The sequence below is a fragment of the Phoxinus phoxinus genome (assembly GCF_949152265.1).
Source record: "Phoxinus phoxinus genome assembly, chromosome: 16".
Classification (NCBI taxonomy): Eukaryota; Metazoa; Chordata; class Actinopteri; order Cypriniformes; family Leuciscidae; genus Phoxinus; species Phoxinus phoxinus.
In genome coordinates, this window is record NC_136891.1 from 7,940,440 (window position 1) to 7,966,908 (window position 26,469).

The 26,469-nt window shown below is 37.3% G+C and overlaps 1 protein-coding gene across 1 annotated transcript; it reads left to right on the forward strand.

The window, feature by feature from the left end:
- The first annotated feature begins 8,570 nt into the window (after window positions 1–8,570).
- On the forward strand, window positions 8,571–24,887 carry rnf217 (ring finger protein 217). Its single transcript, XM_079583495.1, has 6 exons — window positions 8,571–9,544; window positions 19,683–19,913; window positions 20,057–20,221; window positions 21,874–22,075; window positions 22,521–22,592; window positions 23,965–24,887. The coding sequence occupies exons 1-6, from the start codon at window positions 8,696–8,698 to the stop codon at window positions 24,042–24,044; spliced, it is 1,599 nt and encodes a 532-aa protein (XP_079439621.1). The 5' UTR covers window positions 8,571–8,695; the 3' UTR covers window positions 24,045–24,887.
- The last annotated feature ends 1,582 nt before the right edge of the window (window positions 24,888–26,469 follow it).

A 26,469-nucleotide genomic window follows, 5' to 3' on the forward strand; every position in this document is an offset into this window, starting at 1 on the left:
TGGTTTGATTTTTTGTTAGCTAATGCAGTGTCATTCATAAATGTTTAATGTTGTTTAAGTGCCCAAATATTTTGTACACACACAAATGCTTAGTTTCACCCAGCTGACCTTAATCAAGCAGTCAATCTGATGTTTTATTATGTGCACTGTATTTCATTATGCTGTTTAGAACAGTCTTTAACCTTTGTTTTCTTCTCTCACAGGTCAAAGTAAAAGGAAAACTGCCTTATCAGCCAGTCAAAATGACGAACTGATGTTTGAACTTGTCTTTCTACGTAAATGTCTTAACATGATAGTGTCTTACGGACTGTCGGAGGAACACGGAAACCGACGCTTTAACCTCAAAGACTCGAGCAACCGAGTGGATCTTCTTTGTCTACGCCCAGCCCTTCCTCCTCCAGAGCTCGAGAGAGCCCTCGTGTGGCCGAAACCCCTCAGCAGACTCTCGTCTCTCGGCCATTAGCAGTGCAAAAAGCAGAGGAACAGATCGCATCGATGTCTGCGGACAGATCTGCAATAAGAAAGACTTGGAATCGTGCAATGGACCGAACGGATATAGTGTCAGTGTGTCCGACTGACTTTCACGGAATCCATCCATCCATCCTTAAAGAATGTTCATTAACCAGTCAGTATGATATTAGTTATCTAGTCCTACAGTCCTTCAAATGGTAAATGGAGTGGAGAGTCATTATTCCGGTTGTTTACAAAGGGTTATTCCAAGCATTGGGGATTACCTTCGGTGTTTAATTGCAACCCAAGTAGTTTTTCTTCTCTCTCCTGGATGTACTCGTCTTGAAAGTGCCAAGAACAGTTAAGAAAAAAAACAAAAACAAATCAGTAGCTGCTAAGAGATTCTGTTTTCTTTTGGGAGTTAAAGACAGTCCTAAAAAAAAATACCTATGAGTTTATCGGTTCGACTTCGCCATGGGATTCAGCCGTATTTGTTTGCATGAGGTGTTCAAATCTGTTGCGTATTTAATATCTTTGAGCTAGACATAGGCCGACCTCGGAAGGGGTAACAGTTGGCCTAGAGCGACTGTCCTTACTCCGAAAAGGTTACTTGTGAATATTGTTGTTTTTTAAGACGGTGTTGAGTCTTGTTAACAAGATAACGGATAGAAAACCAATTGTAACTTCTTTCTATTTTAAGCCTTTTTTTAACATGTGTGCCAGTGTTCACTCTTTTCTAGTAGACTAATAATTTGTTATGCCGTGTAAGTGGGCCTTTCTTTTTCGATATACTTGTACATATTGAGGGGGGATAGGGATAGAGATGCAGTATTTCTAGTGATGTGACGTACGAGGAGGTGTTTGGAAGGAGTCTACTTGGGTTAAAACGTTTTTTTGTTTTGTGTAGTAGCAGGAACCCAAGAATATCGAGTCTCGAAATAATTTCCCTAACGCATATTCGTTCCCCGAATTTCAAGCGAGAGGTTTCCCCTGGATTTAGCTGCGCTGTATGGCTTCTTTTGTAACCTGCTTCCTGAATGAATATCAAGGAACGAGTTTCTTTTTGTGCTGCACTTTCAATCGCCTAAAATACTGCGCATATTGTAGCCCTTGGATGATGCGTGAAAGCGTGAAATGTCTTCATTTCTGTCAAACTACCATGCCAAACACAGCTGAATAACGCATTTTCCCCCTTCCTTAACAGATAATGGATGATGAAATATGTATTTCTCCACTGTATATTATCTTTTCCCTTGAACTGATTCTAGTAACTGTGTGGGGTTGACGTATATCTGTGGTTTGGTGTAGAGAAAGTGCCTGAAATGACATCCTGTGAACATTCCAATAAATGGCAATCTGCTCTCACCCAGAACGGCTGTACATAAACAGAGGGTCTGACTGAACTGTGTTTAATCAAACCCCTTGTGAACTGCACTGGCAAAGCTAAGTGGCTTTGATAATTAATAAAGATATTTTAGCCTCACCACGCTCCAGAACTCACTGGCGAATAACTCCCTGTAGACTTTGTGCATCCGACTCAATGTGGAGTGACGTTTGAATGGGTAAATGCGATTCAATAAGGATAAAGGGAAACCTGTATGGGTATATCTCACAAAACCTTTCATAAACATATATATTTAGGTTATATTTCATCCCCAAAATCAAAATATATAGAGAATGTATTTTGCTGTATAAAAAAACAAGATTTTATTTTGTTTGTATTAATGTGTGGAATTAATTTATAATTTATCATAAATTATAATATTATTTATTACATTACTGTAATGCACAAAGATTATTACAGAAATAGTACCGGTCAAAAGTTGGGAAACATTAGTATTTTTTATGTTTTTGAAAGAAGTCTCTTGTGCTCATCAAGGCAATATTGTGAAATATTATTACAATTTAAAATAATGGATTTCTATTTTACATAAATGCTGTTCTTTTTTAACTTTTTATTCATTAAAGAATCCAGATAAAAAGTATCACAGGTTATTAAAAAATATTTAAGCAGGACGACTGTTTCCAACATTGATCAGCATATTATTATTTCTGAGGGATTGTGTCACACTGAAAACTGGAGTAATGATGTATATACATCTATATGTATATATATATAATTAAGTGTTTTAGTAGCATTTTTTATTTTATTTTTGGAGATTTTGGGGTGAAATGTGACCTGGAGATGTTTTCAAGAGATTCGCCCTTATACCTTTTGTTGTTTGGAGGTTCGTGATTGCCTAAACTACTCAAAGATTAGCATCTTGCATCAGTACGAGTGACTTTTAAGACATAGCCTATGTAAATACATCTTGATTCAACATGGTGCTTTATTAGACTATATTATAATGAATAAACAGGGCAAAGTTAAAGCAAATAAAAGGAAAAAAATATTCTCAATATAGGCTACTTGCAAGGCACAGTCTAAACTTATGTGAGATTCACCCTGCATTAATACATGTAAAACAAGACTTGACAATGCTAAGTATCAAATTTGACTATCAGAATTATTGAGCTGGAAGAAACCTGAATGAAAATGAATATCCTCCAAAAAATCTTGCATGATGCTTCTACCAAGGAGTGTATGTGATGTCACAACCACAATGCTCTAACCAAAACTGTAAATAAAAAAATATGGATTTAGAAACTAGTTTCAATTCTTTGTGAAGTGGTTCGAACGAATTCAAAAATATAGCTTTTATTTGACGATATACTGTGTAAGAGTAGCTCAACCATTCTCGTTAATTAAGTGGTCCGTTATGATATTCTAAAGCAAATGACACTAGATGCTTTAAGCAGTTTTCCAGGTTGTTTTCAGTGCTGAGTTTTGATTAGATAGGCCTTTTCTATTTCTGTTTCTTTAAAAAAATGACTGTAAATAAAACCAGACTGTGTTAATGACTCTTTATTTTGCTTCTCTTCTCTTTTACTTCACTTCTTTGCTTTATTATGTAATGTCTAAGTATAGTAACATGTCATACGGCACATAGCGACTGTGCCTAGCAACAGACTGTAGCTTTGACATTGTCAATGATGACTGTCTTCCACTTAAAAAGGAACCGCTGTCAATCATCCGCCACAAGCCCTGAATTGCAGCAGTGATGTGCATGTTCCTTCTGCACACAGCCTTTTGTTCTTGTGTAAATGCTTACGGCTAACAGGCTGCGTTTGTTTGTTTTACAGTCATGTGCTGTGTAATTGCCCAGTGGGAAGCAAGTGATTAAAGATCGCATACACACACACACACACACACACCCTAATCAGTGATGCCGTTACCTGAGCTACGGTAAATCTTTTCAAAGGGGCTTTTGAATGATATTGAGAGTCTGCAAGCTGATGTTGGAATAAATGCATCTAGTTAAGACAATGAAACCTTTCTTGGAATAATACTGAGATACTGTATTCGCTTTGAGCTGCACGTGGAGGTTACGTCGTAATCTGCAAAGCGCAATGTTTAGAGCTATTGAGGATGTGCGGAAAACCCGCCGCACAAAGCGGGAATCAATTTTGCTTCAATATTTTAGAGGGATAAAACTAGCATCCTATCTCCACGTTGCATTCTTTGTTTTAAAGGGATACTCCACTTTTTTTGGAAATAGGCTCATTTTACAACTTCCCCAAAGTTAAACAGTTGAGTTTTACCGTTTTCGAATCCATTCAGCCGAACTCCTGTTCTGACGGTACCAGTTTTATAGCTTAGCATAGATCATTGATTCTGATGGGTCCAGTAGCATTTCTTTCAAAATGACCAACGAGTTTCAATATTTTTCCTATTTAAAACTTGACTCTTCTGTAATTAAACCGTGTACTAAGATCGACGGAAATTGAAAAGTTGCTATTTTCCAAGCCTATATGGCTAGGAACTACTCTCATTCCGGCGTAAGAATCAAGGAACTGTGCGGCCGTACCATGGGTGCAGGCGTAATGATATGACGAAGCACTTGCCGTCAACAAACCAACGTGACAACCTGCTTGCACAGGGAGCGTGCCTTGTAGCATGGAGACATTTGTGAGAGACGATTTAGATGACATTACTATCACAGCCCTTTACTACGCACAAAACCATGACTAATCGCACAGGAAACCTAATTTGCCGCCTAAAAACTACACAAACTTAGTCCCGGTCATGTTGGAAGTTACCGAGCTGGGGACTATTTTCAGGTGCTTCGTCATAACATTACGCCTGCCGCACCCATGGTACGGCCGCACAGTTCCTTGATTCTTACGCCGGAATGAGAGTAGTTCCTATAGGCTTGGAAAATCGCAACTTTTCATTTTCCGTCGATCTTACACGGTTTAACTACAGAAGAGTCAAGTTTTAAATAGGAAAAATATTGAAACTCGTTGGTCATTTTGAAAGAAATGCTACTGGACCCATCAGAATCAATTATCTATGCTAAGCTATGCTAAAACTGGTACCGTCAGAACCGGAGTTCGGCTGAATGGATTAGAAAACGGTAAAACTCAACCGTTTAACTCTGGGGGAGTTGTAAAATGAGCCTATTTCCAAAAAAAGTGGAGTATCCCTTTAAAGAGAAGAGAAAGGTTGTGCTGTGGAAGGAAGTGATATATAGGGATGAAAGACCTGATTTTGTTAAAGAATGCTGCTGACACTGAAGCTGTTCCCTGCACTTTTTTGATGGCATAACAAGCTTTCCCTCCCATTACCTTACCATTTTATTCCTGCCCATCAAACACAGAGTCTGGGCTTTGTGCCACAGACCCCATAAGTAGTTGAATCATTATTATGATGCATAATATTTTACATCATTGATGGATGACTTATTATTGGACTGAATCATCTAATTGCTTTTGGCAGTGCAAAGTTTCATGATTTGATCATCAAAGCTACAATATGTAAGTTTTGGCCCTCTAGCGGTTAAAAATAAAATAAAACTGCATGTGTTTCGCGGAATAACATTGGGTCTCATTCACTAATGATTACGTTGATTATTTCGTAATTCTCACAAAAAATATCTGCAACGCACATTCATTTGTTCTAAAGGTGCAGTATGTAAGATAGACAGCAAGCGGTTTGAAATAGGTACTGCAGGTCAAATTTCGTCACTCTCGGCAAACATATGCCGATCACTCGATTTTACTACCAAATTTTTTGGTGAATCATGGTTTGTTCCTGAAAACACTTGTACGCAGATTTTTTAAGCACAAATTTGTGCGTAATTCTTAGTGAGACCCAATTGTTTCACAACTGGAATGATCCATCCAGTGTCACTTTTAGCTTCATGCTATTCTACACACCACGTGACAAGCACGGGAGAATAAGGTACGTATGCAAGTAATGTAATATTCCCGCGAAATCCGTCCCGACAGGTCCAACATATAAATTGTAGATTTATAAAAGTGTTTTTTGGGGCAGTTTCTTATTTTATAACTTTTTTCTTTTCTTTTTTTCTTTTTTTTTTTATAACAGTTATCCTGTGCTGTTTTAATTAGGCTATTATAGTAACAATTAGTGGTGCTTGCCAATAATAATGCAAGAATCACTATCAGGCCTATTACTGCTCATATTGCTTGGGAGTTGTTCCTAAACTTTGAAGCGACACTTCAAAAGGATCTACAGACATGAATTTAACCTAAAATTATGCAGCTCCTTGAAAAGAGGTCCTATTGTTTTTGTAGATCGGACCTAACATTTTGCTTGGCAGATGATAAAATGAGCATACACACACACACACACACAAAAAAGAATATCATAGAGATGTAGGACAGTAAACAACCCTCATTGCAAAGCAACAACCCAGAACACCTTAGCAACTACAAAGCAGCATGCTAAAAAAAAACAGTCAAATCACCTTAGCAACTGCATAGCAACACCCTGGCAACCTCCCAGAAGCACCTGGCATTGTGATGGCATGTATTTCACAGGCAATGTATCCAACCTTTTATATCCACATAGGCACTAAAATGGCAGTAAATATGAATATAGATGACTCAAGGAAGAGGCAGGGAGGGGCTCTCTGCGAGCCTCCGTGTGGAGCAGGATTCGGTTGCTTTGAATGTGTGATGTGTGCTTGAATGCGTTCTGTGACATTGTGACCCCTCTTCGATTCATCACAGATTATAACAGATGGTCACTCCTTAGAATTTTTAAAATAAGCCCCCTAACAGATGGACGTTTAAGCATGACTAATACCCGTGATTTTGATTTATTAATTACCGACGGGTTTGTGTCACGCTTTTATAAATTGCCACATGACAGTGACTAGGATTTGACCAACATGCTCCGTTTAAAAAGCCATCTTGGGAAGCAGCTGCACTTTTTGAAAGGATGGCCATCTTGTGTTTTGATGTGTTTGCATAATGTAAAAAATATATAAATATAAGCATTGCTTACTAATGCATGTCAATAAATTAAATTAAATTAAAATTTGTAACATGGGGCATAAGTTATGCTACACACAATATATTGTAATATTAACATCATTATGACAACTTCTTGATATCCTTTTTTGCTTATGGATGAAGTGTAAAGCTTTCATTTCTGACCTTGCAAGGCTTAAAGATGCTGTGAATGTGCAAATATCATCAGGGACCCTGGGGCCTCTTTATCCTAAAGGAGATCAACAAGGTGCAGAATGATGATTCAGCATGTATAGGCCCACTGTGACCTATTACTGGGTTAATTTACCTTTTACTTTTCCAAAGAAACATCACACTCAGCATTTCCTTATGTGGTTCTTTTTCTTCTTATCCTGTGAAGCACCAAAGCAGAACAAGCTTGCAAATTGAGATTCGTTTAGCTTATACCTTACGCTCTACCTCCCTCTAGTGTCTAGACACATTCAATTAATCAAGATATGATTGACAGAAAGGGTAAGATTACTACAGATATCATGGCAAGCCGTTTTGACTTTTATACATTATTAATTATTGATGTAAAATATTTAATTTTCACTAGTTAAAATGCTAATTCTTGGTATCAAGAATTAGATTTCTAGTAACAATGGCAATTTTTGATACCAGGAATTACATTTCAACTAAAAATTGTAATTCTTGAAATCTGTAATTGTATTTTCACTAGTTAAATGTCACCATTGGCTGCTATTCAAAATCAATTGTTGATTTCAATAATAGTGAGTGACAATGTTAATTTCTGATATCATGAATGTGATTGTTACTAAGAAAGCCATTTTAGATATCTGAAATTACTCTCCTAATTATAGATATCACATTTTCAGATATCAGAAATAACAAATGTAACATGTTGAAATACATTAACAGATGTCAGGAATTAACATTCCAGCTAGTAAAAAGTAAAAAGTTCTTGATATCAGGAATTTATATTTTTTTACTAGTAACAAAGTTATTATTGATATCAAAAATTGTATTTCTGCAAGTAAGAAATGCATAGCTGATGAGTTCTTTGACTTTCAACTAAGTATTAAGTTCTTGAAATCAACAATTGAATTTGAATGGCAGCCTGTATGGTAACATTTAACTAGAATTACAGATAACAAGAATTATAGTTATACCATGTTGAAATATAATTCTTGATATCATGAATTCATATTTCTGCAAGTGATGACGTCATTGTTGATATCAAGAATGAACATTTTTACTAGGCAAGTGTAATTCCTGATATCAACTGTTACAAATGTACATTGTTAGGCTACTAGTAAATCAAGCATTTTAGTTAAAATGTAATTGTTGATATCACGAATTAATATCCTGGGAAGGAAAAAAGTATTGGCATAGGCTACAGTCAGATGTAGAAAATAATATTCACTGATCAAAATAAAAAGTACAAAATTGTATTAACACGTATAAAACATTCACAGCGGTAATTATCAAAGATTCGATGAGATTAAGAAGGTTCAAAAGGTTCCTGCAGTCTTGATGTGACGCATTTAATAGGTTGTTATACAATAGTTTTCACCTAGTTGAGCGTAAACAAAAGTAGCATAATTCCCAGCTGTGAATTTATTAATCCTACTATGCTGAAGTATTTATAAATATTTATAAACAAGGCCTTTGCCATTGGAAGACAACGACACAACGTCAAAGCCGCCTAATTTATATTCACAAGACAGATGTGTGCCATTGGGACGTTACCAACTAACGTCACCGTGGCTTAATTAATATTCATAAGCCGACACTTCGCCGTAGTAGGTTTTGAGATTTCAGACCCGGAAGTGGTATAATAGTTACTCGCTCTGTTTTTAGTTTGTGAGTTTGAAACCGGACCGTGTGTGTTTGGCACAAATGGAAAGTTGACCGCTCGGGAATGGAAGATGACTCTTCCGTGCGTGTGAATGTCACCGCGCAAAATATGCCCGGTTATACCGGACGCGACGGGGAATCTGTCCATGTATCCAGCGGGATACGGAGCACTGATTTCGGCCAGGATGTCCGCAGCAGCGAGGCGAAGGTGTCATCATCATCATTATCCTCGAAGGATGTTTTGGAATTTCATAAACACAAACATCAGCCGGGAGGTAATAATAAAGAAAATACCGAGAGGGAAAACATAAGAGCCGTGGATATTTTAAGAAGGAATTTTGGTTCTATCAGAGATGCAGAAGATCCCAAAGACCTGGAGAAAGTAGGATTTAGCATCAAACTGAACGATTTGGATCATGAAACGTATGATGAAAGGATGCAATGTTGCACAAAAAGTCTCCAGCAAGACATGGAGAGCAACTCAAGATTGGGAAGTCCAGATGGGTATCATCATATTGATTATAATATTGATTTCAAGAGTGATGAAGATCCCAGCCAATCAAAAGAGCATGTTTACTGCACTGTATACTGTATTGCCAATGATAATTATAGGATACCTGTTGAGAAAACAACATCTGATCATGAGACTACATCATCATCATCATCATCAGATGTGCTGGTTTTACCTCCTGACTTGCCAAATTCAGAATTGGACCATGATCCCTATCCAGAGCCCTATACAGTCTCTGACCTGATGGAGTCTGGAATAAACCACTCTTATAATAATGCTGACAGCAGTTTATCTGTTGTGTTAACATGTCGCATTTGTCTTGATGACAAACAAATCATGCCGCTACACTGTTGCAAAAAGGCCGTTTGTGAAGAATGTCTGAAAAGATACATCATCTCGCAGGTATCCAGATCCACCTCATTTCATTGCAAATTCATCCTTTTCTTTTCAGCATTGAATAAAAAGTCTTGTTTTCGGGGATGTCCCTTTGTTTGTGTCTGTGATGCAAACCTAATATTCCTCTACATGCCAGCAATGAGAATCACAGCCTCCTGAAGCTGTGAATCTGTGATCTTCATGTGCTTTCCCTACCCTATAGTGATGGTAATACTGTGATATATGGCACTGAATGATTACCGTATTATGGTCTTTAATGTACACCAAGGTGCTTCAACAAGAATGTTTTGGTACTTTTTGGTGGATGATCACCCGTCAGTCATCCTGATATTTGCTCTTTCTTATTGTTTGTCTTCTAATTATAGCATGTTTTTGTTTGTTAATGGAGAGGTTCTCTATTGTGCTTGTGAAAACGTTCTCAGCCTGTCCTGTCCTGCCCTGCTTTAGAGAAGTGATGAATTTCCTGTGTTCTGCTAAGTCTGACCTATGTTATCATCATCACAGACTCCCTTTGCTTCATAGAGGCCCTTATTGTGTAACACTGTGACTGTACACTACAGTCATGTCTGTGTGATATGAAAAAAAGAATGACCATATTTCTTAGTTCCTCAAAGATGCTTGACACACCAGCATGTGCTTAAATGAGTCTTGTAAGGGCTTTGGTGAAACTTGGAAAATATGCAACTTTTTTTGTATTGTATCTTTAAACTAATATGGAGTCAATTAGTCATCCAGATCATTTTAATTTAAAATTGTTAATGGTGGTGCTTTAATTAGCACGGTGTACTTTAGGGTTTGCATTGTAAAAACCTCTTGGAAACGTTGCATCTTTAAATGAATCCAACGACCCCTTAAAAGACTTCGAGCGAAATCAAAGAACAAACTGGTATGACGTCATTTCGAGAAAAAATCCGACCAAGACAAAGTTTGTTTGGTGGAGAGCAAAAATTTTCAGTTTTACTATTTTTATAATTGAAAAGAGACGCTGTTTTTGATGTTTAGTACGGTCAAGCTGCTTAATTTAAAACAATCTATTGTATAAAGTACTGTATAAAAAAAATGTGACTGGAGTACCAAATTGCAGAGTTGGTGCAATCATATCCACGTCGCTATGATCAGATGCTTTCTTAACTGTTGCTTTCTCACCACTGTCATTTTAGATGTCTGTTTATTTTGTTATTGAGAGGAAAGTGCGCAGCACATGTTTACAGTGTGCAGTGTGGTCAGCGTCAGATGTTTGCTAACAGTATACCGCTAGTTACATATTTCAAACTTCTTTTTACTCCTAATCAAAGAACAAAAAAGAGCTTTGCCATAAGTATACCAGGGCCTTAAGCCGACTTTTGACTATTTAAAGGAACGCGCCGACTTTTTTGGGACTTTAGCTTATTCACCGTATCCTCCAGAGTTAGATAAGTCCATACATACCCTTTTCATCTCCGTGCGTGCCGTAACTCTGTCTGACGCACCCACCGCTAGCCTAGCTTAGCACAAAGACTGGAGGTAAATGGCTCCAGCTAGCATACTGCTCCCAATAAGTGACAAAATAACGCCAACATTTTCCTATTCAAAGTATATGTTGTGATTTGTATAGTCACAGCTTGTACAAATAACAAGGTCACATGAGACACAGCCATCTTCTAACTGTACATATTGGGAACTATATTCTCAGAAGGTGAAGCACTGCTACTTGGGCGGAGTGATTTGCTCGCAGCACCTGAGAAGCCCCGTGGTGAGGAGCAGAGAGTTTGCTCAGAGTGTTGCGCTAATCACTCCACCCAATTAGCAGTGCTTCGCCTTCTGAAAATATAGTTCCCAGTATGTATACGGTTAGAAGATGGATGTGTCTCATGTGACCTTGTTATTTGTACACGCTGTGACTATACAAATCACAACATGTAAATAGGAAAATGTTGGCGTTATTTTGTCACTTATTGGGAGCAGTATGCTAGCTGGAGCCATTTACCTCCAGTCTGTGCTAAGCTAGGCTAGCGGTGGGTGCGTCAGACAGAGTTACGGCACGCACAGAGATGAAAATGGTATGTATGGACTTATCTAACTCTGGGGGATACGGTGAATAAGCTAAAGTCCCAAAAAGTCGGCGTGTTCCTTTAAGAGATTCCCTTAAAGATTGCAGACCGTGAAAAGGCGGATTAAGAAATGCATCTGATTACATCAGGTGAACCCCAAAACAACCTAAGTTGTAACAGGGATAGTTCACCCAAAATTAAAAATTCTGTCATCGTTTACTCACCCTTGTGTTGTTCCAAACCTGTATGAATTGCTTTCTTCTGTGGAATACAAAAGAAGATATTTTGAAGAATGTTGTGATCCAAACAACATAGGACTGCTTTCATTGGGGGAAAAATGGTGTTGGATTTACTATAAAAGTTTTCACTTAGAAATTGCCAGTAAATATCACAAACAGTTGCAAAGAAACGGTTAGTTACACACTTAATGAAACATGAGATTTTAAAGCAAAAAAAAATTTAATAGTATTTTCATGTAAAACACACCCCAATGATCTCTGTTTTATTTACGACTTGCAATGAAAAATACTTTTTACAGCGTTGACTTTCATTGTATTTCTTTCAAAAGCATTTTTCTTTTGTGTTCTATAGAAGTCATGCAGGTTTTGACATGACAATAAGGGTGAGTAAATGATTAAAGAATATTCATTTTTGTGTGACCTACCCCTTTAAGACCTTCATGTCACCCTTAATCAAAAACGTGCCGTTTATCACATCCCTAGTTTGGACGCAGTTCTGTAATATCAGGTTCTTAGAAAGAGGAAGAGGGTCTAGAGAAGGTTTTTTTCTACCCCGTGGCAGTGAGTCATGACTCTGGCGAGGGGAGGAAGAACTTGTGCTGTAATTGATTGCTTAATCACTGAGCTCAGCCTCTCTGTGCCCTAATTACATTACATGACTGTTGGCTGGAAGGTCTGTGTGCGGTTTGCAGGCAACATAGAAACAATTTGCCCTTCTGGAGGGATCTTGTGGACATAATCGAGTAACGCTGGCTTGCCTGTTGCTTCTCTTCTCTCAAATCAGATTTATTGCCCCTGTGAATGATCTCGGGGGTCAGACAGAGGTTGATGTGATAATGATAGCCGTCTTTCGTGGCTGACGGTATTGGTGTAGTTTTGTCTTCTTCATGCCCAAGCGGTAGGCTAACTTGCGTTTGGTGATCTCACTTCTTGGCCTGTTTAGCTGCACGCCTAGACCGTTTTTCTCAACTGTGTTCTGGAGCGCACAATTATGAGATGATGCTGCCAAAAATAATTTTGTTTATATATCCGCTTGCAGATATATCGCCACTCCTCCCATTGTTGCAGCGTGTGTTTCGCTTTTCAGGGACTTGCTGTAAAGACTGATTACCTGTAAAACCTGTCTGTTTGAATCGTATCCAATGACAGCTTTACAATTGTGTACGGCGTCATAGCGAGTTTCTGGTTCCAGCTGCTTTTTGACTGAAAACTTCCTCTTTGCCTGTGAGCTTTAGGCCTGAAAAGTTAAGTGACGTGCAGTCATATGCAGTCTATGTCTAGATGGATGCAAATTGTTTTATTTAAAGGGATAGTTCACCTAAAAGTGAAAATTCTGCCATCATTTTCTCACCCGTATGCCTTTCAACCCTGTATGACTTACTTTCTTCTGCAGAACACTAAGGAAGTTATTTTGAAAGATAAAATGTAATTTTATGGACAAAAACTTTCTTTGAAATCAGCGTTTCTGTGTCTTAAAAAAAAAAAACTTAATTTGCCTTTCCACAAATTAAGGCCTTAAAAAGGTCTTAAATCAGAGCAAAATGCCTTAAATTCATAAAGCCATGGCATTAAATGTTGCATGCACTGCATAAAAAATAAATATCTTCCTCAGTATTTTTGTCTTGTTTTGTAGTAGAAATATCTTAACATCCTAAAATCAAGATACATTACTTGAGAAACAAAATGAAGACATTAACTCCCGGTTTCACAGACATGGCTTAAGCCTAGTTCCAGACTAAAATGCATGTTTGAGCTGTTTTAACTGAAAGCAACTTGCACTAACATATCTTAAAATATGTTACTGCCATTGTTTTGTCTCAAGATGCACAGCAGTAATGCTTTTTTTTCTCTAAAAGGCATGTTTATGAAAGCTATGCCATAATTGAACTACGGCCTAATCCTGGCTTAATCTAAACCTTGTCTGTGAAGCTGGGCCTAGGTTTTGCTTTCTTTCTTTCTTTTTGCAGTATGTCCATATATTCTAGTGGTTTTGAGTGGTCTAGTGTTTTTTTTTTTTTCAAATAAATTATAAAGTAATGGAGATCGGTAATAAGTTTTATTTTGAAACTTTGAAGTGTTGCTAATACAACTCGTTGTGTTCTCCCTCGACATTTACATTTTGAGAACATATTGGCAATCATGTTGTGTTCCCTTGACTTTATTCCTTACATTTTGGTCTTAAAAAGTCGTAAATATACCTTTATAAAACCTGCAGAAACTGTGAGTATATATTCTTTCTTTTTCGGGTGACCTATCCCTTTAACATCTGAGTATATGAATTATAAGTTCCTGCTTTTGTTGAATGATTTCAGTTATCATTTGGGCACTTTTTCTACTTTTTGAAGATGACATTGCCAGTATCTTTTCGCAATCCTGCTTTTATTGCAATAATTTGAAGGCCTGTGGTGGACATGATTTCAAAAGCAATTTAGATAATATGAATATATGACCTCAAATGAATACTATGAATATTGTTTGTAACCAGATGAAAGGAATGGGTGAACGGTTAATGTGCACTTTTACTGAAAAGAAATGGCGAGAGGTCTGCACTACAAAAGACTCATTTAAATAGCTAATATTTAACTTCACAGAGCCACTGTTTCTCATTTCAGCCCTTTGTGTCGGGCTTGGCAAATGGGGTGACCAGTCTAAATGTCAGGTGCCTATGGCAAGGGCGTTTGGTCCATTCTTTGGAGTAATATTTCAGAATGCTGGCTTGTGCTACTGAGTCCATTAGCGGCTTACTTCTGTTTAAAGAGACATGGATAGTCATAATATATGGTATATCTCTAATGCCAACACAACTTTCACAAAGATAATTTTGGTAACATCCATCTCGTAATTTTGAAAAGAATGAGGTGCGTTAGTGTTGTGGGCCATTCAGAATTTAATTCAGAATGACTTTTAAATTCCTAAGGGGAATTTATTTTGAATTAAGCTCAAAAACAGGATCCAGAACTGTAATTTTGAATATGAATTTATGTAATAAAAAATAAACATTCATGTTGTGCATATGATAACATGTTTATGGGTCAGAAAAAATTGCCTATAAACATGTCACCATAGCCAACCATAGCCATATTTCACCCAACTTGTCATTTGTGGGACTGAGTCTACTAATTTATTCCGATTTTTGTAGTTAATATTTTTAGCAGCGTTGTTTCAAAGGGGATGAATAAAGAGACAACTTCTCAGAGCTGTCTAGTGTGCTGACAGCGTTTGGCGCGGACTATTTCTGAGAGTTTTAGTCTTTTTAAATGAATTCCCTGTGAAGCAGCACTGCCACGGCCATCAAAACACTGCTTTTATGACAATTACATAGACTTCAACAATAAATTAGAACTTCTGTGATCGGCTGCTAAGTGATTTGTTCATTATTATGCATAGACTGTGACTTAGATTTATTCTGCACTATTTTTTGATTGTTGTTGCTCTATGTAAAGCATTGCTTATTTTCAGCATCATGAATGTATCAAGTTAAAAATAGTTCAGCTGTTTTTTTTATGCGTCTCAAGATCCCTCCTCCATGTATTTGTGTGTATATATATATATATATATATATATACTGTACTTATGTATACTGTTTACATGTTTTATATGTATGTATGGGCGTGTGTGTGTGTGTATTCATGGTTTGTAATACAATATACATTTTTACTTTTTAAGCCAAAAACTGTACCTATCTAAAAAAAACATATATATATATACCGGTATATATATATAAATGAGGATGATTCCTCTGGTGTGACTGTTGATGGTGAATTTTTATTTTAATAAAGCCTTTGATTAATCTCTCTTGCACTGTGAAAGTAGCATTTAAAAGCCACAGTGGTTATGCCTAAACATTTTGGAAATGTCTGTCTGTCTGCTTTTCACTTTTTGCCTTGCTGTCAAGTCGACTTTATTTACATAGCGCTTTATACAAAACAGATTGTTTTAAAGCAGCTTTACAGTAATATCAGCAAAATTATGCATTTTGGATACTGTATTGTATGCCTCATTAGATTTGATCTTTTATATGCAATCAAATCTTGTAATGTTTTTTAGGAGTACTGTATAGATGGCTTTACTGACCTTTGTAAGCTTGCAGAATAACTGATCCGTTTAAATGTATGAATGTATACACTTTCTGCTTGACTGAATGTTACCTACAACCCACTGTAATTGATATTCATGGGGCCTTAGATTAATGTGATCCAGTGCTGAAATTAGGTGATGCAAGAAATCTGCTGAGGAAATGGAAAAAAAAATGTTTGATTACTTTTTTTTTTATGGATGCTATACTGTAAGTGTTTGGACACACAATTTACACCCTGAGGTGTTCATCCTCTGACCGATAAGCATGGTTTCTCATGCTGTGTGTTGCGTATGCTGCATAGTTTTCTTAAAAGTCATCTAAGGAAAGGAATGCTCTTCTAGATTAAGTTAATCCATACCTGGTTAGCGTTAATATTAGAATATATTATATAGGCTAACTAATATAAACTAGATGTGAAAGATAAGTGCCTCTCACTAAATTTCAGTTTTTCCCACAGCAATTTGGTTCAATTTCATTCTGTTGACTGGGTGTTTACCATAAAGAAAACTGATTTATGCTTAAATTCTGCACTCGATTTCACATCCATCAAATATCTCCCCGAGAAAATAGCCCACCTCAAGTGGCGGTGCTGGTCAATCAGAAAACATGCCAAAGTTGAGGCTGAAAATCAGACTCTCTGTCACTCCATACTGAGAGGATTGTTCACGTAGGCGGTGACTGCCGAGTGCCGTTATTGTGCTAGCTGTATGGTCGGCCCATTAGCAGCAGGTTGACAGGTGTAAAAAGGACCGGTGGGTGGCCCTGGGGGAGTGCTAGCACTGTTGTCACCAGTTGGTGCCACGTACTCAGGTAAGGGCTCTCATGGGAGTGCCAGATCTCATTAGGATCCCAAAGTAAACTCCAAGCACACCCTGCTTGCAGAATCTCACCTGCTGCGAGAACACGGCACACACCAGACAATCAGCCACGAGAGCCCTTGTCTCAACATGAGCATTGTTAGTGCTGTTTACTGAGACCATCTTTTGCATTAGTCAAGTGCGTCATCTATAAATGACTCAAGCTGCGTCCCTGAACTAGTACAAGCCTGTTCCAGCAGAGGTAATCTAAAGTTGCGTCCCAAATGACGTACTATAGTGTACATATACTGTGCACTTATACAACGCAATATGTATTAATCCATCTAGTATGTGAGGCTTAAATGGGTATTTTGTCTGATAGATCCTCCCCTTTGGCTACATAATCTGGGACAGTTGAGTGCTTCAAGTGTCCTACAATCTACATTTATTAATTTTTTTCCAGATAAATAAGTGCATCATTCGGGTATTGAAAGTGAGCTTTTTCCGGTTGTAATTTTTAGTGTGAACACACTACTCACACTATTTATGTATAGTACAAAATCGTGCAAATTGGGACACATCTTGTTTTAATGGAGGTGATTTTGACATACTTTTGAAAAAAAATCTCAAAGTGTGTATTCTTGTGTGTAAATGTATCATGTATGATTAGGTTGATTTCAGGTTCAATTTGCCCTGATTGGTTGTTTTTCTTAGATTTCTTAAGATGCATCTACTCAAGAGTTTCCATAGAGGTTAGAACAAGGGTGATTATCTATCATAGACATATTTTAGGGATGTACACTGTGGTAGTATAGTAATTAACCGAATGCGGTAACTGTTGTCAACCTTTCCTGGTGCTCACATCATGTAGGGACAGACGGAATCCAGTCTTGTCTAGTTTGGTCCAGAGTGCATTGCCTACAGATATCATGGCAGATTTTATTCCAGCTGATTTGTAACTACCCAAAACTTGCTCGAATTTACAAACATCTCTTTTTATTGTCACCTCAGATAATGTCCACTAAATGTGTGCTTGATATCCCAGCATAAAAATAGGAGTGCTGAGAGTAGATTATTTCTTTGCGATGGAAGTGCTCGGTAATCCTGTCGTCCCAAAGGGGAGCCGAAAGAAGATGGGTGGGGACGTAATCCTCTCGCAGGGGAGGTGCCGATAGTCACAGTCCTGCAGCTGTAGGGCTGCACCAAAGCCCTGCAGTATTATGAACAATGAGAATGAAATGGATATCACTGATCCATGAGATCTCTTAACCCTGCAGGAGACTGGGAAAGGTCATTCGAGCACATATCCTTTTATCAACAAATCATACCGCATTCAACCTGTGCAAACTAGTAGGAACGAGCCCCTAGGCTACCTTCCTACCTAAGCCATCTTCAGTCACAATTTACCATAGCCCAGTGATTGTTTGAGAAGGTGACATTGATCATTGACTTGGAAGTACCTCGGGTATCGTGTTGATTGTACAGTGGCTATTTGAGTTGCTTGTGTACACAGATTGGTTGGACTTCCTGCTGCTTGTACACTAGCTTGTAATCACTGATTAAAACCCGCGATTTCCAAGAACGCTAGAACTCCACACGTCACTGTGCAGTTAACCGTTTTCAGTTTACAGGCTTAACGTTGCATTAAAAGAATGGTTCACCCAAAAATGTAAATTATCCCATGATCACCCTCAAGCCATTCTAGGTATACATGACTTTCTTCTTTCAACCAAACACAATCAGAGTTATATTAAATAATATCCTGGCTCTTCCTGGCTTGGTAATGGCATTGAATAGAACTCCAAAAAGCTCTTCCATCCATCATAAAATGAATCCATACGACTCCAGTGGGTTAATAAGTACCTTCTGAAGCGATGCAATGGGTTTTTGTAAGCAATATATCCACATTTAAAACTCGAGAGTCGAGTTCCAGCGGAAGGGTGACCTCTGACCTGATGTATTCCTTAAAGGATAATTCCGGTATTTAACACCTTGAGTCTATATTGTAGTTTGTTTAGGATGAACAAGAGTAGTGGACAACATTTTTTTGACAATGGTTCCTCTCTCGAGTTTTTGACTATAATAGAATTGGCCATGGACCCATTTAACATTGGAGTCAATGGGCATGTCCGAAAATGTCATTAAAACAGCCAATAATGTTCGTTTACAAAACTGTTAAACTCACCGAGTGGTTAGTGGTGTTCGTTGATGATTATAAACAATATATCGTCGCAATATATGATTCCAATCAGTTTATTTTGCTATAGTGGAACTATTTTTTCAGACACTTCACAACCGTGTAACTTCCGCTCAATATTTGAATCTGAAGCGTTAGCACACTCCCGACCACTTGATGGCGATAACTGATGTTTATGTCTCGCGGGACACTCACGGTCACAGTCGAGTTCAACTTCATATTGCACTGGTCAGTGGTCACGTCTTTCAATATTTTCAAGGTTTTGTTTGTTTATTTCGCTTACTCTCCCGGAGCACAGTTGCTCTGCTCGCTAGCCTTATGAGAAACGGAAGCGAGCAAAAAGACTACATCGACCAAATGTAAACAGCCCCCTTTCCGTTTCCGGTAGCGCATTTATATTAACGAGCAACTCAGTCCTTCAACAGAATTCAATGGGATTTTACAAAATGACGAATAAAACACGACAGAAACTGTATTTCGCAACACTTTTTGTTTCTGGAACATCAACTAACATCACTAATCACTCTGTGAGTTGCACAGTTTTGAAAACTAATGTTAAAGGTTGTTTTAATGACATTTTCGGACATGCCCATTGACTCCAATGTTAAATGGGTCCATGGCCAATTCTTTTATAGTCAAAAACTCGAGAGAGGAACCATTGTCAAAAAAATGTTGTCCACCACTCTTGTTCATCCAAAACAAACTACAATATAGACTCAAGGTGTTAAATACCGGAATTATCCTTTAATGCTGCAGATGGTTGTTTGTATTTTAGTCATGTGTAAATTTGGGTTTCTTTTAAGGTTCACGTGGGTCGGGCACACTTGGTGTGTCCCATCACGGAGTGCAGTGGTTACTTGGAGGAGAGCTTGGTGATTCCCCACCTGACCAGTGAGGAGCTTGCAAAATACAAGTACTTCTTGGAGCTGAGCAGACTGGACTCCAGCACAAAACCGTGTCCCCAGTGCAGCCTGTTTACTTCCCTGAAGGGTCATAGCCAACAGACGTCCACCAAGATTGAACACAAGTATAAGGTCAGGGACACTACAGTTAATAACCTTACATTGTTTGGAGTTATGTGCCTAAACTCTGATTTAGAGTGACTTTCTTTGGTAAAAGACATTCTCGAGTAAGCAAACTGTCTGTGATCGTTGTGTCTTTAAATATTCCCCCTCAGATTCAGTGCACAATGTGCCAGTTTGTCTGGTGTTTTAAATGCCATGCGCCCTGGCATGAAGGCTTGAAGTGTCGAGACTACAAGAAAGGAGACAAACTGTTGCGTCACTGGGCCAGCGTCATCGAACATGGCCAGAGGAACGCTCAGAAGTGCCCACGCTGCAAGGTAATGAACGAACTCAACAAAACTGTTTTTTTTATATATATTTTCAAATGTTATTTATTCCTGTGATGGCTGAATTTTCAGCAGCCATTACTCCAGTCTTCAGTGTCACATGATCATGATTTTTGAAACTTTTGGGGTTTTGAAACCCCAAACCTTTGGTGTAAAAATGGCTGTTGTCCATTGTTAATCTATGATACCCGATACATTAATCTTCTTAACAAAATAAACCTTATTGTAAAGTAATATAAAAAACTATATGCAAATGACCTACACTACCATTCAAAAGTTTGGGGTTGTGTATTGTGTATCATAGACTAACAATGTACAACTGCAGCATTTTTTTACAGCAATTATTAATCTACACTGTAAAAAAAATATTTTTATGAATTTTTATCTTTTGTCAAATCTACTTCGATAACTAATGTGGTGAAGATAACATACTATTTCGAGTGTCTGTTTATTAAACCATTCTTCTTCATTGTATTAACTCAAATTTTTCATTACAACAAACTCAAAATTTATTATAATTAATAAATATACTGTTGTTTATTAATTCATGTTCATTTGATACATTAATGTTAATTCATACAACTTGAAATGTTCAAAACATTTAATATGCAGATATTAGCATAAACATTAAGAAATGCTGTAAAATAATTATATATCATTTATGTTAGCTATTGCCTTAAAGGAATAGTTTACTTAAAAATAAACATTCTGTCATAATTTACTCACCCTAAAGTTGTTTCTAACCCGTATGAGTTTATTTCTTCTGCTGAACACAAAAGAAGATATTTTGAAGAATGTTGGTAACCAAACAGTTGATGGACCCTATTGACTTCCATAGTATTTATTTTCCTACTATGGAGGTCAACGGGGTACATCAACTGTCTGTTTGGAAAATGTCAATTTAAAACCCATTTATCACACTTCTAGTACCAGAAACTTCACTTACAAAGCAAGTAGACTTGCTACAGAATTATAAAATATGACTAATTTAAAATGAATATGAGGTACGTAGTTCGAATAAACAGAGACAGTCAGTGTAATAACGGAATGTTCCCATTTGAGATGGTCAAAAATTATTGTTTTTCTTTTCTTTTCCTCTTGTCTAATTCTAATTACGGTCTTGGTAAACATGGCATTGCAGGAAGTCACAAGACTGGGGTGTGGGCAAAGTGATCTTAAATTAAAGTTCACTTGAGACCATTTTCTTTCCACTGACACAATTTCAAGAGATCAACAAGCTCTTCAAGGCGTTGCTGTTTTCCATCCAGACATTGGTGCTTTGCATTCACGGTGCTTTGGAAGACACATCATAACATGGGCGTTTGGCATTCCTTCATACCTGAGCCAGATACCTGAGGGCTTGGCTAAGATCTGTCTTTTGAGAGCGAGTTTCTCAACCTATAATTTGGAGAAGTGCATTGTTTGTTGGAATAATCAGTGTAATCATTCGAAATTATCGGTTTGTGACCTTAGGCTTTCACTAATTGAACATGTCAGTCACTGGCCCAGATTCAGGAAAATCTGCCCCACTTGCTCTTAGATCTGGCTATAAATGTAACCAATATGTGGAAGAAGGAAAAAAAGTGTGCATCTTTGTGAATAGATTACTCATTGCCAGGATTATTTCTTCTCTATACCAACAGATTCACATTCAGAGAACGGAGGGCTGTGATCACATGACCTGCACACAGTGCAACACAAACTTTTGTTATCGATGTGGGGAGAAGTACAGGCATCTGCGCTTCTTTGGGGACCACACCTCCAACCTTAGTGTGTTTGGATGCAAGTACCGCTACCTGCCTGAGAAACCCCACCTGCGCCGGCTGGTCCGAGGCTCTGTTTGTAGTAAGTCGGATGCTAACTAAGATCTTTCTATGTTAGGCTTTTGACACTAAATGTCCTGACACAACTAGAGACCATGAAAGAACAGTTTACACTAATCCAGACCATGCTAGTTTAAAACCTCCTGATAACGCGCAGAGTAGTGATGGCGCAGAGATATGTCCAGCTCTATGATCTGCTTTTAGTTTGCATATCTCTGTGTGTGTACTTTACATGAGCCAGTGTTTGTGTGGTGTCCTCAGGCTAGTCCAGTGAACCATATGATACCCAACCAACCATCCATACATCACAGACACAAGTGTTTGTTCCACAGGGTTCCCTTTAACCAAGTGACTTGCTCAGAAAGACAAATGCACTCCATCCATTTCTCTTTAGTCCAGAAGTAGATAAGAATTGTAAATGTGTTTGTTTTGTGAGCCTGAATGCTTTTCTGTTGCTCATTCCACAGTGAGTAAAGTGCTGGTGGCTCCAGTGGTCATTGTCCTCGTGGTGGTCGTAGGAGCTCTGGCTTTGGTCGTAGGTAAGGATTGTGTAACACTTCCTAAGTGAATCTTGTCAACTCTGTGTCAGGAACATCTCTGGGTTATATTGCATGCCACTAAATAAGATTTTATAATTATATTTGCTTTTTTGTCATTATTTTTATGACAATTAAGCACCCCTCCCATCAAATATCTAATTAACAAAATCAATTCTATAATAAAAATATACAAATGGTTGTGACATTAAAGGGATAGTTCACCCAAAAATGAAAATTCTGTCATCATTTACTCACCCTCAAGTTGTTTCAAACCTGTATGAGTTTCTTTCTTCTGTTGAACACAAAAGAAGATATTTTGAAGAATGTTGGTGACCAGACAGTTGGTGGACCCCATTGACTTCCATTGTATCTTTTTTTCCTATTATGGAAGTCAATGCGGTCCATCTACTGTCTGGTCACCAACATTCTTCAAAATATCTTCTTTTGTGTTCAACAGAAGAAAGAAACTCATACAGGTTTGAAACAACTTGAGGGTGAGTAAATGATGACAGAATTTTCATTTTTGGGTGAACTATCCCTTTAAGCCATATGAATCTTGATCTTTGTAACACGTAATCTTCTAATACAAAGTGTTGGTAAAATACAGCATTTTTTCCTTGAAAATTCCAATACGATCTGCAAATAAAAATATGCACAATACATATATATATATAATGTAATTTATTCCTGTGATTCAAAACTGAGTTTTCAGCATCATTACTCCAGTCTTCAGTCGCATGATCCTTCAGAAATCATTCTAATATTCTGATTTGCTGCTCAAGAAACATTTCTGATTATTGTCAATGTTGAAACCAGTTTTGTAAATGTTCCAGGAATGAATAGAAAGTTCTGAAGAACAGCATTTATCTGAAATAGAAAGCTTTTGTAACATTATACATTACCGTTCCAATGTTTGGGGTCAGTAACCATGTGTTTTTTTTTTTTTTTAAGAAATTAATTATTCAGCAAGGATGCATTAAAATGATAAAAAGTCAGTAAAGACATTTATAATGTTACAAAAGATTTCTTATTCAGATAAATGCTGACGGATCATGTGACATTGAAGACTTAATGATGCTGAAAATTCAGCTTTGCATCACAGATAGAATACAAATAGAAAACAGTTATTTTAAATTGTAATAATATTTCACACTATTACAGTTTTTACTGTATTTTGGATCAAATAAATGCAGCCTTGGCGAGCATAAGAGACTTAAAAACATAAAAACATCTTACTCATCCCAAACTTATTTGTACTTTTCTGTAAAGGACTTGTTGGTACACATTACTCCAGACTGTGATTGTTTGACCAGATTAGTTGATGACTGCAGTGTGACCGAGCTGTCCTGTGTTGTGACTGATCTCTCTTCAGGCTTGTTTGCTCTGCCTATCTACTACATCTGTAAGCGGAGGAGGAAGCGCTCACAGGGATCGGGTCGCTGGCTGTGCTGATTCAGCTTCAGGTCATCCTGCTCAGGACCTGGACACACAAACAGACACCCCGAAATAGCCCTGGGTGCCAAGTGACCAAACACTGGCCACTTAGATACAACAATCACAACGTGCAGTTTTCCTGTCCGTTGCGTCTCGTGAATATCTTCAATTGCACATTGACCCTCTCCTCCACATGACGTCTTTGGCATCGTGATCAAAGACTAATTGAGGAGATTTTGTTTTAGAATGTTTTATTTATAAGCCCCCAAGCTGATTTGAATTCAGTTCATTTTTTTAGGAATGGAACTAGACTCGTAATAATTTCCTGCTGGATGTGTAATGCAGTGGAGCCTCACAGTGTGAATTATATTGTTCTTTAATCTATTTATGACGTGCATCAGATGTTATAATCTGTAAGCGTTTAGTGCTTGATGATGGCGAGTTGCTGAATTAATGTCTGTCCCACTTTATCCCCTCTCGATCCCTCCCTCCCCTTCATGCTGTGCCAACATCCGCTGGAATTTGCATGATCAACAAAACACGTTTCTGTCTACTACACTGTGGAAAACAAAAGGTCCCGAATTACACGGAACCCAGAGCTCCACGCCAAGACATATAGGTCATCCAGGTCATGCAAATCGGCACTGTGTCATGTAAAAGTGTTCAAGCTCTGTGTTTTCACAAATCTAAAGCTGTAAACCAAACACAAAATACACTGGGGTCCAAAAGTCTGATACCTATTTTGCTTTTGTCTAATTTAGTATTTACATTTAAATTAGTTCACTCTAATTGTTATGCTGATAATATAATTTGTATATTAAAAACATTTGTTTTCTAACTTAATTTTAAATGTGTGTGTGTATATGTATATATATATATTATATATATATATATATATATATATATATATATATTTGTTTATTTATATATACACGTACACACACACACACACATATATATGTATATATATATATATATATATTAACATTTGTTTTCGAACTAATTTTTATAAATGTTTATATATGTATATAATTACACATCATTTACTAATATATTTGATTAAATCTTTAAAATTGTATATATATATATATATATATATATATATATATATATATTAATGTGTGTGTGTGTGTATATATACATATAAACAATTCTAAAAACATTTAAAAACATTAGAAACTTAGAAAACCAATTATTGAATATTTTTTTAATGTATGTACTGTATTACAAATTAAGTTAGAAAATAACTAAATATTTATATTTGAAGAAATGTATCACCGTAACAATTACAGTGAAAAGCTGAACTGCAAAATGTGCATGAATTTAAGAATATTTTAGTAGTAGTATTTTAGTCGTCCTGTTTTATTATCAAATCAACATTAAGTCAGAATTCACCTTTACTTTTTTAACGCACATTCAATGTCTTAATGTCATCGATCTATCTGTCTATCTAGTGATCTATCTAGTGACCTAGAAATGGTGAATTTAAGTTTTGAAATGCCAGATTTGAAGTGTGGTCTCAGACTTTCAAACCCTACATGGAAGCATAGTGCATGCCCGGAACAAACTGTTAGATGCATAATGTTTTCTAATTGAGTGTGTATAATTCTTAGAAATGTTCATTCAAATTTAATGTCCATAATATGGACACTTTGACGTTCATTTGTAGTATATTTTAGCTTTGCTCACTGAGAAGTAGCCACTGAGCGACACAATGCTCGAGACTATCAGCCCAATAGGCAACCCTGCTGTATATTGCACAGTGTTATCGATTCATATCCACTGTACTCCATTACCATGTGTTGGGTTTGTTTCAATCCCACGCTGTTACAAAAAAACAAAATACTGCCGCATGCCAACAAATATATAATCGTGACCATTAGGCATGCTACATTCACTCCACTACATGCAATGAAATTTAAACAAAAGGCAACCCGTAAAGCTTCAACTCCAATGTCCCATGTTGATTTGATTTGAGCTAGCCATTTAATACTCAAACAAAGGCTGATCTGGAGGATAGCCAGAAAGTGCAGGGAAATGCATGGCAGGAAAGGTTGTAACCATAGCAACATGGTCAGGCTGGAGTATCAGGAATATGAGTATTAAGGCATGGAGATACTTGTAGACCTGCTGGTCTAATACTCTTTTTGGGAAATGCCCTACAAAATATTATTCAACCGGTTATAAGTGGTTGCCAGGTATCATTTCAAAGCAGATATCTCAATTGGGTTTCGGAGACAATCAATTATAAAGATGCACTCAGGCTGGTAGTGAATGCCACTGATATTCTCAGGGAGAATTTCGTCACATCTGCTATATAACTGAATTATCCGTACATATATATTGAGGAATACATAACAGAAATCAGTCAAAATCAGAATGTTAGCATGTTAAACGTCTGCTGTTTTCAACTTGCTAACGTTGTCAACTGAAAGCATTGACT